Source organism: Mesoplodon bidens (assembly GCF_964165515.1).
Source record: "Mesoplodon bidens genome assembly, chromosome: 2".
In the NCBI taxonomy this organism is placed as follows: Eukaryota; Metazoa; Chordata; class Mammalia; order Artiodactyla; family Ziphiidae; genus Mesoplodon; species Mesoplodon bidens.
In genome coordinates, this window is record NC_138177.1 from 151,773,001 (window position 1) to 151,785,964 (window position 12,964).

General features: G+C 56.0%; 2 protein-coding genes across 5 annotated transcripts in view; one reads left to right on the forward strand and one right to left on the reverse strand.

Moving 5' to 3' along the window:
- The window catches only part of SLC2A1 (solute carrier family 2 member 1), a 29,234-nt gene that overhangs the window by 12,679 nt on the left and 3,591 nt on the right, over positions 1-12,964 (forward strand). Inside the window, exons 3-6 of the mRNA XM_081225818.1 lie at positions 11,168-11,328; positions 11,483-11,723; positions 12,387-12,549; positions 12,636-12,823. Of these exons, the coding sequence (XP_081081944.1) occupies positions 11,168-11,328; positions 11,483-11,723; positions 12,387-12,549; positions 12,636-12,823 (753 nt within the window). The remainder of the gene's footprint in view (positions 1-11,167; positions 11,329-11,482; positions 11,724-12,386; positions 12,550-12,635; positions 12,824-12,964) is intronic.
- ZNF691 (zinc finger protein 691) overlaps positions 1-12,964 on the reverse strand; it is an 80,348-nt gene that overhangs the window by 7,728 nt on the left and 59,656 nt on the right. Inside the window, exon 6 of one of the 4 annotated variants that reach the window (XR_014015193.1) lies at positions 7,498-8,008. The exons of the other annotated variants lie outside the window; for them this stretch is intronic. The gene's annotated coding sequence lies outside the window, so the exon portion shown is untranslated. Of the gene's footprint in view, positions 1-7,497; positions 8,009-12,964 lie in introns of those variants that run through there. 4 annotated transcript variants of the gene reach the window in all.

Below are 12,964 nucleotides of genomic sequence, written 5' to 3' on the forward strand. Positions count from 1 at the left end.
GTGCAAGTGTGCGCTTATTCCCTTCTCCCCACAGCACAACCCAGATCTGTCCTCACGTGCTCACTGGAGTGTCAGGACTGGGAGGCGCCCCAGTGAGGGCCTCCAGCGTAGCCAGCCCACTGCTCTGGGGAGGAGAGCAGAGGATGGGGGCGGGAAAGGAGACTGTAACGAGTCCCTTCTCTGCGCCAGGCCTGTTGTGTACATTCATTAGGTCGGGCGGTGATTTCCATTTTATACACCGGAAAACCGAGGCCCAGGGCAGGTGAAATGACCAATGGGCTCAAGGTCACATAGCTAGGGGATGGTGGAGTCAGAAGCCAAACTCTGTTGTTTACACAACCTCAGGCTGTCTTCTGGACCAGCCACATGGTCAGCTTAAAAGTCTGTACCTTCCCGGGCAGGACAAAATGAGAGTGGACCATCCTGTCAAGGCCACATTCATGGTCCAGACAGGTGAGGCCAGGAAGTGAGTGTGGCTGCTTCCCGAGGATTGGGGCCTGTTTGGGGGAGCTGGGCCTCCTCCAAATAGGCGGAGGGTGGCCATGGGGGCCACGCCCGATGCTGGGGAGCAGGTCCCCAGAGCGGCCAGGCCTGCTGAGTCATGCTCAGCTGCAGCGGACGTGACGGGGTTTTTCCAAGCTTGCGGGAAATGGCAACCGTGGGCCCATGCTTGAAACAGTTCCCAGCCCTGCTTTTGCTAAGTGCTCTGAGCAGATCTTGCCAAGCTGTGTGCCTCGGAGCTGGCTCCCTTTGGGAATCCTTACAGATGCAAAGTGTGTACAGTCTTAGAGAGAAGTTGAGTTCTCCACTTGATTGCACATCAGTAAGTGTCCCCTGACACTTACAGAATCTGACATCATTGGTCTGGGATGCTGTCTGGGCATCAAATTTTTAAAGCTCCCCAATTGATTCTAATGTGCAGTCAAAAGATGAGAAGCACTGGATTATGTGATCACAGTCAGGGGTGATCACTTGACTGTGATCACATAGTGAGTTATGCACAGTGACAGAACTAGGACTCTAAGAACAGGATAGAGGTGTTTTCCAGAAACAGAACAGGGTTGTGGTAAGCAGGGGCCCACAGGTGGGGATAAAATGCCCAGAGGAAAGAAAGTCTGTGTGTCACTAGGGTAAATGGGAGGAGGGAGAAGGATGGGAGGGCGACAAGGTAAGCCAGAAGCTGCCCACAAAGGGCTCTTGTGGTCGGTAGTTTCATCTGCAGAATCTTCAGCCACTGGCACAGCGAGAATGGGCACGTGGGCACCAATGCGTAGGCCGAGCTGGGGAGTGTGGACTTCAGAAGTCCACTGAAGAGGATAGACAGGATCAGATTTGCATTTTAGGAAAATGATTCAGGCATCTGGTGCAGTGGGATGGGTCTCAGAATGTGAAACTAGAGACAGGGAAATCGTGAGAAGGCTGTTGTTGTAATAGGGGTAGAAAAACCAACACCGAGTAGGAAGAATGGGCAGGAGGAGCTGGTCATCAGTTCAGCCTGAGGATGAGAGAGTGGGGTTTAAAACTGGCTTCTAGGTTTCTGGCTTGGGCGATGTGGGTCTGGGGGCAGAGCAGGGAGGTGCCGTGGGATATGCAGGAACTGAGGTTTGGTGACACAGCGGACAAGCACTTGGACACGGGTGTCTGTTTCTTTGGAGGGTAGTCAGTGGGAGAAGACCGATAGGTTGGTCACCAGTATCCATAGTGATAGAGAAGGATCTCCCAGAGGGACTGCAGAGTAAAAAGAGAAGTAAGGGTCAAGCCCTGGAGAGCACACCCACTGACGGAAGATCCTGGGAAGGAGGAGGAGAGCTGGTACCTCTACGCCAGGAGACGAGACCCTTCTGAGCCAGAGGAAGGATGGAAGCACCTGAGGATGAGCGTCCATGGCCATGTCCTTCGTCCCTAGAGCAGTGCCCGTCCATAGGAACAGGCACTCGGATGTGGACGGAGTGAAGGGATGCTATCCGGTGCTCCGGAGGCTGACCTGGGCAGATCAGCTCCATATTGCCGAAGGCAAAAGACCCTCCAGTGACCCTGCCGTGGCAAAGGCTGTCCAAGTGGAGTCCTGTGGGTAGAGACCTCCCTGCAGTGGGTTGAACAGGGAGAAGGGAGATGGGGGAAGAGCAGAGACAGCCCTTCCAAGGGACTCAGTAGAAAAGGAAGAAAGAAGGGTGGTCGCCAGAGGGGTTGTCTGGCTCAGGTTTTTTTTAATACGAAGACTTCTTTTTTTTTTTTTTTTTTTTTTGCGGTACGCGGGTCTCTCACTGTTGTGGCCTCTCCCGTTGCGGAGCACAGGCTCAGCAGCCATGGCTCACGGGCCCAGCCACTTCATGGCACGTGGGATCTTCCCGGACCGGGGCACGAACCCGTGTCCCCTGCATCGGCAGGCAGACTCTCAACCACTGCGCCACCAGGGAAGCCCAAAGACTTCATTTTTAAATGGCTTGTAAGGAATCAGCAGAGGAGGAGAGGGTGAAGATAAGGAGGGGGGTGGTCCTTCAGGAGGCCGGTGGTGGTGGAGCAGAGGCAAAGGGGTTGCATTTGGCCGGAAGGGACTAAGACACTTCCAAGGGTGCAGACGTGGACAAACCCAGAGTGATGTTCTCGAATTCTTGGGACTTCCCATCTAATCAGAAACAGGCGAAAGGTGAGAATTACAGCGGAAGATGGGCGGGGCAGTGGGCAGGGGGTCCGGGCAGCACAGAGGGCCCAGCGGTAAACATTTATAGGAGCATTTCCGAGCACCTGTCCAAAGGTCACTTGGGCAGCCGGCCTCTGAGGACCTAGGCGAGAGACCTGCGTGGCGTTTCCGGGGTGTGTCCTCAGGCACTCCTCCGCCTGTTTACTCTTGTACTTTACAGACACTTCTCATAAGCCTGGCCGTAGTTTTCCCAACCGGGAGCAAACGTGATAAACTTAACATGTGAAGAGGGGAGAGGACAACACTAGAGGAAGAGATGAAAGCGGGGCTCAGAGCCGACGGCCGTGCCTCGGGAAACACCAAAGCCATTGTCCTGGGACAGCCCAGTGATTGTGCCAACACCGTCACTCAACGTGGACTATGCCAGGCACTGCCCTAGATGGGGGGGAGAGAGAGAGCCGAGAACACAGCAGGCTCACCCTGGCACTCAGGGAGCTGCCTGACACATGGTCAGAGCCGGGCCCTGTCCCTGCCCTCCAAAGATTCAACCATCCAGAGTGCAGGGGCGGGGTGGGGAGGGGAGACCCCTTGGGAAAAGCCGCAGTATTATTATTATTTTTTTACATCTTTATTGGAGTATAATTGCTTTACAATGGTGTGTTAGTTTCTGCTTTATAACAAAGTGAATCAGCTATACATATACATATATCCCCATATCTCTTCCCTCTTGCGTCTCCCTCCCACCCTCCCTATCCTACCCCTCTAGGTGGTCACATAGCACCGAGCTGATCTCCCTGTGTTATGCGGCTGCTTCCCACTAGCTATCTGTTTTACGTTTGGTAGTGTATATATGTCCATGCCACTCTCTCACTTTGTCCCAGCTTACCCTTCCCCCTCCCCATATCCTCAAGTCGATTCTCTAGTAGGTCTGTGTCTTTATTCCCGTCTTACCCCTAGTTTCTTCATGACATTTTTTTTCTTAGATTCCGTATATATGTGTTAGCATACTGTATTTGTCTTTCTCTTTCTGACTTACTTCACTCTGTATGACAGACTTTAGGTCCATCCACCTCACTAAAAATAACTCAATTTCGTTTCCTTTTATGGCTGAGTAATATTCCATTGTATATACGTGCCACATCTTTTTTATCTATTCATCCGATGATGGACACTTAGGTTGTTTCCATCTCCTGGCTATTGTAAATAGAGCTGCAGTGAACATTTTGGTACATGACTAACGGAGGGCTTCTCGGTGCTATGGGAACGAAGAGAAAGGAATGACTAATGCTGGGGGTAGGGCTGATGGGAGAGACAGAAAGGGCTTCGTGAAGGAGTTAGCAGCTGTGCTAGACCTTGAGGGCAAATCGGGCCCCAGAGGGAAGGAGGGGCGGGTATCCCAGGCAATAGGAACGGCTTGTGCAGAGATGCGGTGGCATGAAGTGTTCCACTGATGGGGAATTGCTAACGGCCCGCGCTGAGCAGGCCGACCCCCCCTTGTCTGTCTAGAGGCACTTCCCTTAGGAAACTGCACTGTGCTGGCCAGGTTGGCCTACTTGCTAATGGAGACCTTGCCCCACTAGAGGTGAGGGTGCCAGTACTGCTGTTAATTACCAGAACCTTGGTCTCCTCCATAAAACAGGCCCCAAAGGGCTTCCTCTTGGAAGTGGTTAATTAATCATAACATTATCTTAAATGTTTACAAAGCACTTCCTAATAAGTAACCTCCTCACAGCAGCCCCACAAGGTGGGTGGGGCCGGGGTTATCTTCCCCTCATAAAGGAGGCACCGAGGCTGAGAGAGGTCACCTGGAGAGTGAGAGGCTGAGTTACAGATGGACGCCAGGCCTCATGCCTGATGACGACATCCCTGCCAGGCCTCCGGCCTCTGCAGGGGAGGAGGGGAGCCCAGCCACACAGAGAGCAGATAAATGAGCAAGGGCATCCTGACCATCATACTGAGTGGAGAGAACTACCTCTCCCCTCCCCAAATGGCTGAGCTGCCAACAGAGGTGACTAAAGGCCATTGAGGAACCATGAGTTCCTGGCCAAGGGACAGTGTCAGGCATGTCTGAGGCATCCTCAGAAACCAGACCACTTGGGCTGGAAGGGGCCTGACAGTCCGCAGGCTCAACGTTCCTTGTTTGCCAAAGGAAGAACTTGGTCTAGAGAGCAGGCAAGGTCTGCCCAGGACGACCTGCTTGGTGAGTGAAAGTACTGGAGGCAAGACGGGCTTCCCAGCCCAGGCTCCAGGCAGCCTCTCCTTATCTCTGCCTAGATCCAAAGAGCTCTGGGCCCCCTCTCCCCTTCGCCCATCTCCGCTTATACGGACTCTCACAGCTTACAGCTCACTTGTCACGTGCCAGGCATTGTTCCAAATGCATTAGAAACAATAATTCAATTGTCCCATATAATATAACCCCACTAGGGAGACACTATAATCCCTGTTTTATAAGAAACTAGGGCACAGAGATGTTAAGCAATTAAACCAAGGACACACAGCTAGTAAGTGGCAGAGCTGGGATTTAAATCCAGGGAGTCTGGCTCCAGCCCGTGCCCTTGACCACCACAGAAGAAATGGCAGTTACATTTACAGGCACCGAAACCCCCTTTTACATGCCAACAACTGCTACCCTGCTGCTCTCTCCTGCTCTTAGTTCAAGCTGAGTCACGCACAGACATCCCAGTTTCCCACACACAGTTGCACAGCCTCTTACACCACGACACCCTGCCACAGCTCCGTCATCTCTTAAGCCCCTCCGGTTCATGGCCTGCTTATCAATTAGTGACAATGCTTTCTACCTCCAGCCCTGTGCTGGGACCCAGATGAACCAGACTGTCCCTCTGTTGGAGTTTAGTCTAGAGGGAGCACACAGTGCCTCATAGTTAGCTGTCTGGGGCAGTGATGGAAACACGGACAGGCTGGTGTAAGCAGACAAGGGGGAGGGAGAGGATGCCTGGCCCATAGAGGAGGGTTTTTTTCAACACCATAGACATTTGTGGCCAGATCGTTCTTTGGCATTATGGAGGCTGTCCCATGCATTGTAGGATGTTGAGCAGCATCCCTGGCCTCTACCACTGCCAGTGTAACAACCAAAAATGTCTCCAGACATTGTGGGGGGAGCAAATTGCCCGTTTGGGAACCACTGCAGTAATGAAGAGGAGGTTATGAAGGCTCTCCAGAGGAGGAATGGCGCGTTCTCTGGAAAGTGACCAACAGCTCACCAGGCAGAAGGCGAAGCAGCAGCAAAGCAAAGGTGCAGAGGTGGGGGGTGCCCAGGCAGCGTGGGGGCGTTGCCATGTGGGGTGGGAAGAGACACTTCATCCTGAGGGTGGTGGGGAGACGAGAAAAGCTGTGAGCAGGGGAAATGAAGATCCTTCTGTTTGCAGGGGAGACCCCAGAGGCCAGGGACTAGTGAGGAGGTCAGAGCAAAGGCTTGGAGAGAAGCCCTATCAAGGCTCTTCCAGAAAAGCAGCCAAAGCAGCCAGGGTGGTCCGATCATCTGCTCTGGGGTTGGGGCCCAGCTTCTAGCTCCATCTGGCTGCCTGGGCCTCTTCACCAGGCCCCAGGGAGAGGCCCTGAGGAACCCAGAAGTTATCTGTCCAGCCCCACCTGTAGCATCTGTCTCCGGAACTCCCAGCTGACCCTGGGGCGTGGCTGAGTTGCTATGGAGACATACCACCTGGGCTGAGGGGCGGGGGCAGCCCCAGCTGTGGGGGAGGGGTGTGTAGGGAACAGGAAATAGGGGTCAAAGCCAGGCTGAGGGGCTGAACTGGACAAGCTGGCCCTTTCTTCCTCCCGACTGGATCTCAAAGCTTGGGCGGCTGTTTAACCCCTTCATCCCCACAGTATATCTAAGAGAGAGAAGAAAGGGCTGAGAGAGAGCTGATTCCCTCTCAGGATCTAGAACAGGGGGCCCCAACCCCCGGGCCAGGGACCGGTACCGGGCCGCACAGCAGGAGGTGAGCGGCGGGCGGGTGGGTCAGCCGCTCCCCACCGCACGCGTTACCGCCTGAATCACGCCCACCGCCACCCCCGGTCCGTGGAAAAACCGTCTTCCATGAAACCTGCCCCTGGTGCCAAAAAGGTTGGGGACCGCTGATCAAGGAGACCAGGCCTCTCCAGGGAAGACGTGGAGAGCAGCCAGAAATTCCAAAACATATACCCCTTCTCTTGGCAGTGGTCTGGAATTCTAGAACACGGCTTGGCAGGGGGACCAAATCCAGCTAGCAGCCTGTTTTTGTATGGCCTATGAGCCAAGAATGGGTTTTACGTGTTTAAAAGGTTGGGGGGGGAGGGAGGGAAGGGAAGAAAAATAAGCAACAGAGGCCATATGTCGTCAGCAGACTCTAATATTTTCTATCTAGCCTTTTAAATAAATTGTTTATATCAATCCCTGATCCAAACTTTGACTTGTATGCTCCCTGCTGACAGGGGACTCATTATCTGTAACATGGGTAATCTCATCCTCTGAAGCCTAGAAAGCTCTTCTTTCCCTTGAGCTGAAGTCTGTGCCCTGGGGCTCTGCAGACCTGCTGGGTCCCTCGGCCTGGGGCAGCCAGCAAGGTCTGAAGATCGAGCTTTACTGCCCAAGGCAAGCCTCTAGTTCCTTCAGGTTCTTTCTTGTACTATAAATTCCTAGGTTAATGCTTTGTCTTGCAGTAATTTAAAAATGGAACTCTGTCTTTAATGTTCCTCTCAAGAAGATGGCTTCTCTCCTTGAGAGAACAGTGACACAAGGAACAGCTTACTCCATGTGCCAGGCAGTGGGCTCCGCCTCACACCCACAGCCTCACTACAGACGCTGCCCTGACACAGAGGAAGTCAGAACTTCCGCTCTAGACAGGCAGACGTGTGGTCCTTCAGCCACAGTTACCCAGGCAGGGAAGGGAGGGGGGATGACAGACATGACACAAGCCTCTCCCCACCCTCACCCCCAGGAGAACTGCTGGGATGAGGAATAGCTCTTTACTGGAAACCATTCAGTCCAAGGGATGGCAGCTGCCCAGGGCCATCCTGCTTCTCCATGCTGGCCCCTACAGTGTCGCCAAGTGAGCCTCTGCCCTCTAGGTTCAATGAGGGGATGCTTGGACAAAGAGCTCTAATAGCCCCTCGACTTCCAACAGGCTGATGCCATGGCTGACCAGGGCCTGCCCTTTCTCCCCAGCACGCGTGCACTCACACCGACCCTTGGCAGGGAGAGGGGTTGGGAATGGGCTGGGAAGGGAACAGAGACAAACGGAGGGCTGAGCCTGGTCCACTTAATGTCCAGGGCTCGACTGCCAAGTCAGGGAATAATGGGAATCGGAATCTGGCTTCGGTGGATGGGAGGAGTCAGGAGCAGAATCCAGGTGAGAGCCAGGGCAGGTGCTGCGTGAGTAGAGAGGAGGACCGATTAGGAGGTAGAATTTTATGGACAGGACCTGGTGAGTGACTGCATGTGGGGCAGGGGCAGGATCAAGGGTAGCTCCCAGGCTTGTAACCAGAGTGTGAGGAAAGAGCATTCAGAAGCAGCATGTGTGAGGCCTCGCCTCAGACGTGAGCCGGGGCTGAGGAGGCCGCCGGGAAGCTCGCTGTGGAGACCGGGCCTGTGGGATCCTGTTAAGGGAGGAGAGCAGTAGGGAGGCTCTTCTTCCATGACGGGCACCCAGCCACTGCTGGATGATGCTTAAGGCAGCGGCTGGGTGCAAGAGGTGACCCCAGAACTTCTCCCCACGCAGGGTTCTCCTGTTCTCCAGGGACCCACCGCCTTTCCTGGGCCAAGGGCCAGCTTCACCCCCCACACAGGGCATGGACCCGAGGGGAGAGGACAGAGAGCCCACACACTGCCCGCAGGAAAGGAAAACCACACTTAGCTTCTGCCCACAAATCTCAAGCACCAGATCAAGAGGCAGGAACCCAGTGGGCAACCTCGGCTTGGCCAAGAAGTGCTGCTGGGGGGTGAAGAGGATGAGCCTGGGGCCAAGGTGGACACTGCTGGCTGCTCACCGTCCCTCAACCCCATAAAGTGGTCTAAGCAGCAAGGGGCTCAGGAGCCATCAAGGAGCTAGCCGTGGCCAGGGTTTGGCCCCTCTGACTTGTTACCACATGCAGGAGACTTAACTGGGGAGGCTCTGGTAACACCTCACTTACACAGGGTTCCTCAACATCTCCAGCCAGATCCCAAGGAGAGGGTTAAAGACCTCAGCTTCACACCCTTAAACCCATTTAGGTAGTAAGCACTTACTGCCTAAATACTACACGTATTGGCTCTGCATACAATTCAGACAAGTTCCATTAGCCGACTTGGCAAATTTTAAAACGAGATGTGGAGAGTTCTGTGAGACAAGCATCTGAAACACAGGGGTCAGGGGGTGAGCCTGAGAACTACAGCACGCAAAAATTAAGTGTCATCTGGGGCAAACACCTCTCCTTGCCCCTGTAGAGAGCCCCAAGGACATCAGTGCCCCGGAGCCTGCTTGTAGGTCTGGTTGCTCAGGGCGGCAGAGTGTGAGGGACAGGAGGGAGAAAGATTTCCAGCCAGATGATGGGCCCTCCAAGGGGTGAGGGCCATCTATCTGGGCAGGTCCCTTATCCAGGACAGCTTGCTCTCTGCAGAGCCTGATAAGTGGAGCATCACTGTTCCCAACCAGTCCTCCTCTGGGGTTGGTTTTGTCCCTTGAAGAACACAAGCACTTTGTGTTTGTTTTGTTGAAACCTGCCTTCTCTGCCCCTGGCAGAAGCAAGGGCTGCTAGGAGGGAAGCCTAAGGCCCTTTCATTGCTCCTCCATCCACTTGCTAGGCACCCCTGCACCAGCTCTGGGACAGGCCCTGGGGTGAATCCACTGGGGTCCCTGCCCTCAGGGAGGACAGACTCTTGGGACCCTCTGAGCCGGATCTCAGAAGGTTTCTGCGTGGGAAGGCAGGTGGGCCCTCCAGGAGGAGTAACCGTGGAAGTGGGGGAAAGGGTGCATAGGGCAAAGGTAGAGATGCTGGGAGGTGGGGAGGTGGGGAGGTGGGACTGATGTCTGGCAGGAGCCTTGACTTTGAATTATGGCACGCAGGCTCTGTTAGCCTTTGTCAGTGACCTGCACTGCCCTTGGGTCAGTACCGGAACGTGGTGGGGTCCCTCAGCTCAGTGGTGGTACCAAGCACCGTGTGAGCACTGCCAAGGGTGTTTCATTAACTCCCCGCAACACTATGAAGTGGATCTTGCTAATGTCATTCGAGATGAAATCATTTGCCCTCGGTCACACTGGAGATGAGTGGTAGAGCTGGGTCTGAACTTGGTTGCATCCAGGTTCCTCACCCCTGAGCTGTCCAGCTTCCCTGGGACAGACAAGTAGATAACTCAGTGGGCATTCCTGGGACTGCGGGCCTTGGCTCCCCCTTTGGCAGTTGTGGCTACCCACAGCCTCCTCTTCTGCCAGACCCCTGGAGCTTGGGAGGGTTACGGAGGGCCAAGAGCTGTGCCAGTGGAGATCGTACTGTATGAGAGGCTGCATATTGCCTGGTGCACACAAACTTGCAGTGGGGAGGGGTGCCAGATGGGTTGGGCTCGCATGGAGTTGAGTTTGAGCTGCAAGTGGGGAGGGGAAGAGGGGCATGCAGGTTCGTGACTGGCTGAAGTCGGGACTATTCAGATTACGTGAGCGCGAGTGTGTGATGGCATGTGTACACAGGAGGCTGTTTCTGGGTACGGTGGGCCTGTGGCTGCGCATGTGGCTGGGTGGGTCTGGCTTGTCCCGAGGCACTGGGCATGTATCTGTGTCGCCTGAGAGGAGGGGTGAGTGTGAGCAAGCAGAACCAGTGCTGCCCGCCTGCCACATTCCTGGGCCTGGGCCAGCCAGGCCCTCCCTTTGGTGGGGGCAGGGCTAGCGGGAGGCCTGTTCTAGGACAGGTGTCTCCAGTTCCTGGAACTGCTTCCTAGTCTGTAGCTTTCCCTGTACCGCCCAACTGGGCACCTGGGAGAGGGGACGAGGCCATGGGTCCTTCAGAGGGGAACTCCCAGGCCAGCCAGGAGGGGCTGGGCCTGGGGGATAGAAAGTGGCAGCGTGGGTCTCACAAGCATTTGTGTGCAAGTTGCTCACACCAGGCCTGCGTGCAAAGTGAGCCTGCCCTTCCCTTCCTCGAAGGGCCTCTGTCCAGCTGTATTTCCTCCCCAGCAAGGGGGATTGGGGAGGGGCATGCGGGAAGAAGCACTCTGTCTCTGAGCCTCTCTCTGCTATGCCTGAACTTCCACCACTGTTCACTTGCCATCATCCCCAGAAAGTCCTGTTGAGCGCGTGAAACTACAGGGCACTGGAAACCACCCCTGGGGGAGGTATGAGAGCCGGCACCACTCTCCCTCGGTGGTGTGGGTGGCTGAGGCCCACAAGAGGGGCGGCACCCGGCGTAAGAAAGCAGCGAGTTTGGGGCTGGGCCTGGTGCTGGGCCCCTGGGCCCCCTCTAGCATCCCGTGACAAAATGGTCCTCTTTGAGGCGGGGAGTGCAAGGGAGAAGGATGACTGGGTCCTGGCCTCGCCCACCAGGCTGCTTCTGCTCCTGCAGGTGATTGAGGAGTTCTACAACCAGACGTGGATCCACCGCTATGGGGAGCGCATCTCGGCCGCCACACTGACCACGCTCTGGTCCCTCTCTGTGGCCATCTTCTCCGTGGGGGGCATGATTGGCTCTTTCTCTGTGGGCCTTTTCGTTAACCGTTTTGGCCGGTGAGCAGAAGGGGTCCTGGCCCTGCCCAGGGAGTGGGAGGTGGGGGGCCTTCCCTGGCTGTCCTAGGGTCTACCTATGACCCAGCCCCTGGGGCCTCCAGGGGTGTCCAGGGACCTGCCTGACCTGTGACCTCCTCCCCGTCCTGCCCCCCAGGCGGAATTCAATGCTGATGGTGAACCTGCTGACCTTCGTGTCTGCTGTGCTCATGGGCTTCTCAAAACTGGGCAAGTCCTTTGAGATGCTGATCCTGGGTCGCTTCGTCATTGGTGTATACTGCGGCCTGACCACTGGCTTTGTGCCCATGTACGTGGGGGAGGTGTCCCCCACAGACCTTCGTGGGGCCCTGGGTACCCTGCACCAGCTGGGCATCGTCGTCGGCATCCTCATCGCCCAGGTAAGCCCCCACCCATGGCTCCAGTGCCTCAGGTGTGTGTCCAGATTCAACTCCTCACCTGGCCTTCCACAGCCCTGTAAAGGGCAGCCTCGTAGACACATCCTAGGCACAGGCCCCGAGCACAACACTGCTCACCATTCTCCCGGGGGCCCCCGGTGGGAGAGCAGGTCCAGATGCCTTGACCCTTCTCATCCCAGCCCACTCAGCCTTGCGTCCTTTCTTCTCACCGTGGGGATCCAACCACAGGGCAGCCCACTGGTTCCTCAACACGCCGGCTCCCTCACACCTACCTCCACGCCTTGACGCCTGTATATATATATATATGCACTCCCCTCTCTCAAGGCTCTCCCTGCCCCATCCCTAAATCGTCCTGTGGCAAAGTAGCAGCCCCCATCCCCCTGCCACACGTCTGTGGCCCTGCCATCTTATCCCCCACTAACGCCGTGAGGTAGGTCCTACTTCCCCCTTGTCACAGATGAGGAAACTGAGGTTCAGAGAAGTTGAGCCTCACGTTAGTGGCAGAACGAGACTGAGAACTGCAGCCCTCTCTCTAAAGCAGCAGCTGCCACAAAGCAGGCGAAGAAGGCCCCCGGGTGGATTGGGGCCGCGAGTGGGCCCAGGGCAAGGTGCTCACAGCCGCTGCTCGGGCCCTGCCTCCCCCAGGTGTTTGGCCTGGACTCCATCATGGGCAATCAGGAGCTGTGGCCACTGCTGCTGAGCGTCATCTTCATCCCAGCCCTGCTGCAGTGCATCCTGCTGCCCTTCTGCCCTGAGAGCCCCCGCTTCCTGCTCATCAACCGCAACGAGGAGAACCGGGCCAAGAGCGGTACGGCGGGCCCTGCCCCTCCCCGCCCCCGGCCCCGGCCTCCTCCCTGCTCTGAGCCACCCCCGCCTTCCCTCCGGCCCCCCCAGTGCTGAAGAAGCTGCGCGGGACCTCGGATGTGACCCGCGACCTGCAGGAGATGAAGGAGGAGAGCCGGCAGATGATGCGGGAGAAGAAGGTCACCATCCTGGAGCTGTTCCGCTCGGCCGCCTACCGTCAGCCCATCCTCATTGCCGTGGTGCTGCAGCTGTCCCAGCAGCTGTCTGGCATCAATGCTGTGAGTGCCCTCACCCACGCTTTCCTGTGGCCCCAGCCAAACCCTGTGGTCAAGTGTGTGCTGTGGACAGGTCCCACACTTAAAACAACAGACGAGCCCCTGCCAGAGGAGCAGCTGTCCTTTAGAACCAGAACCCATGAG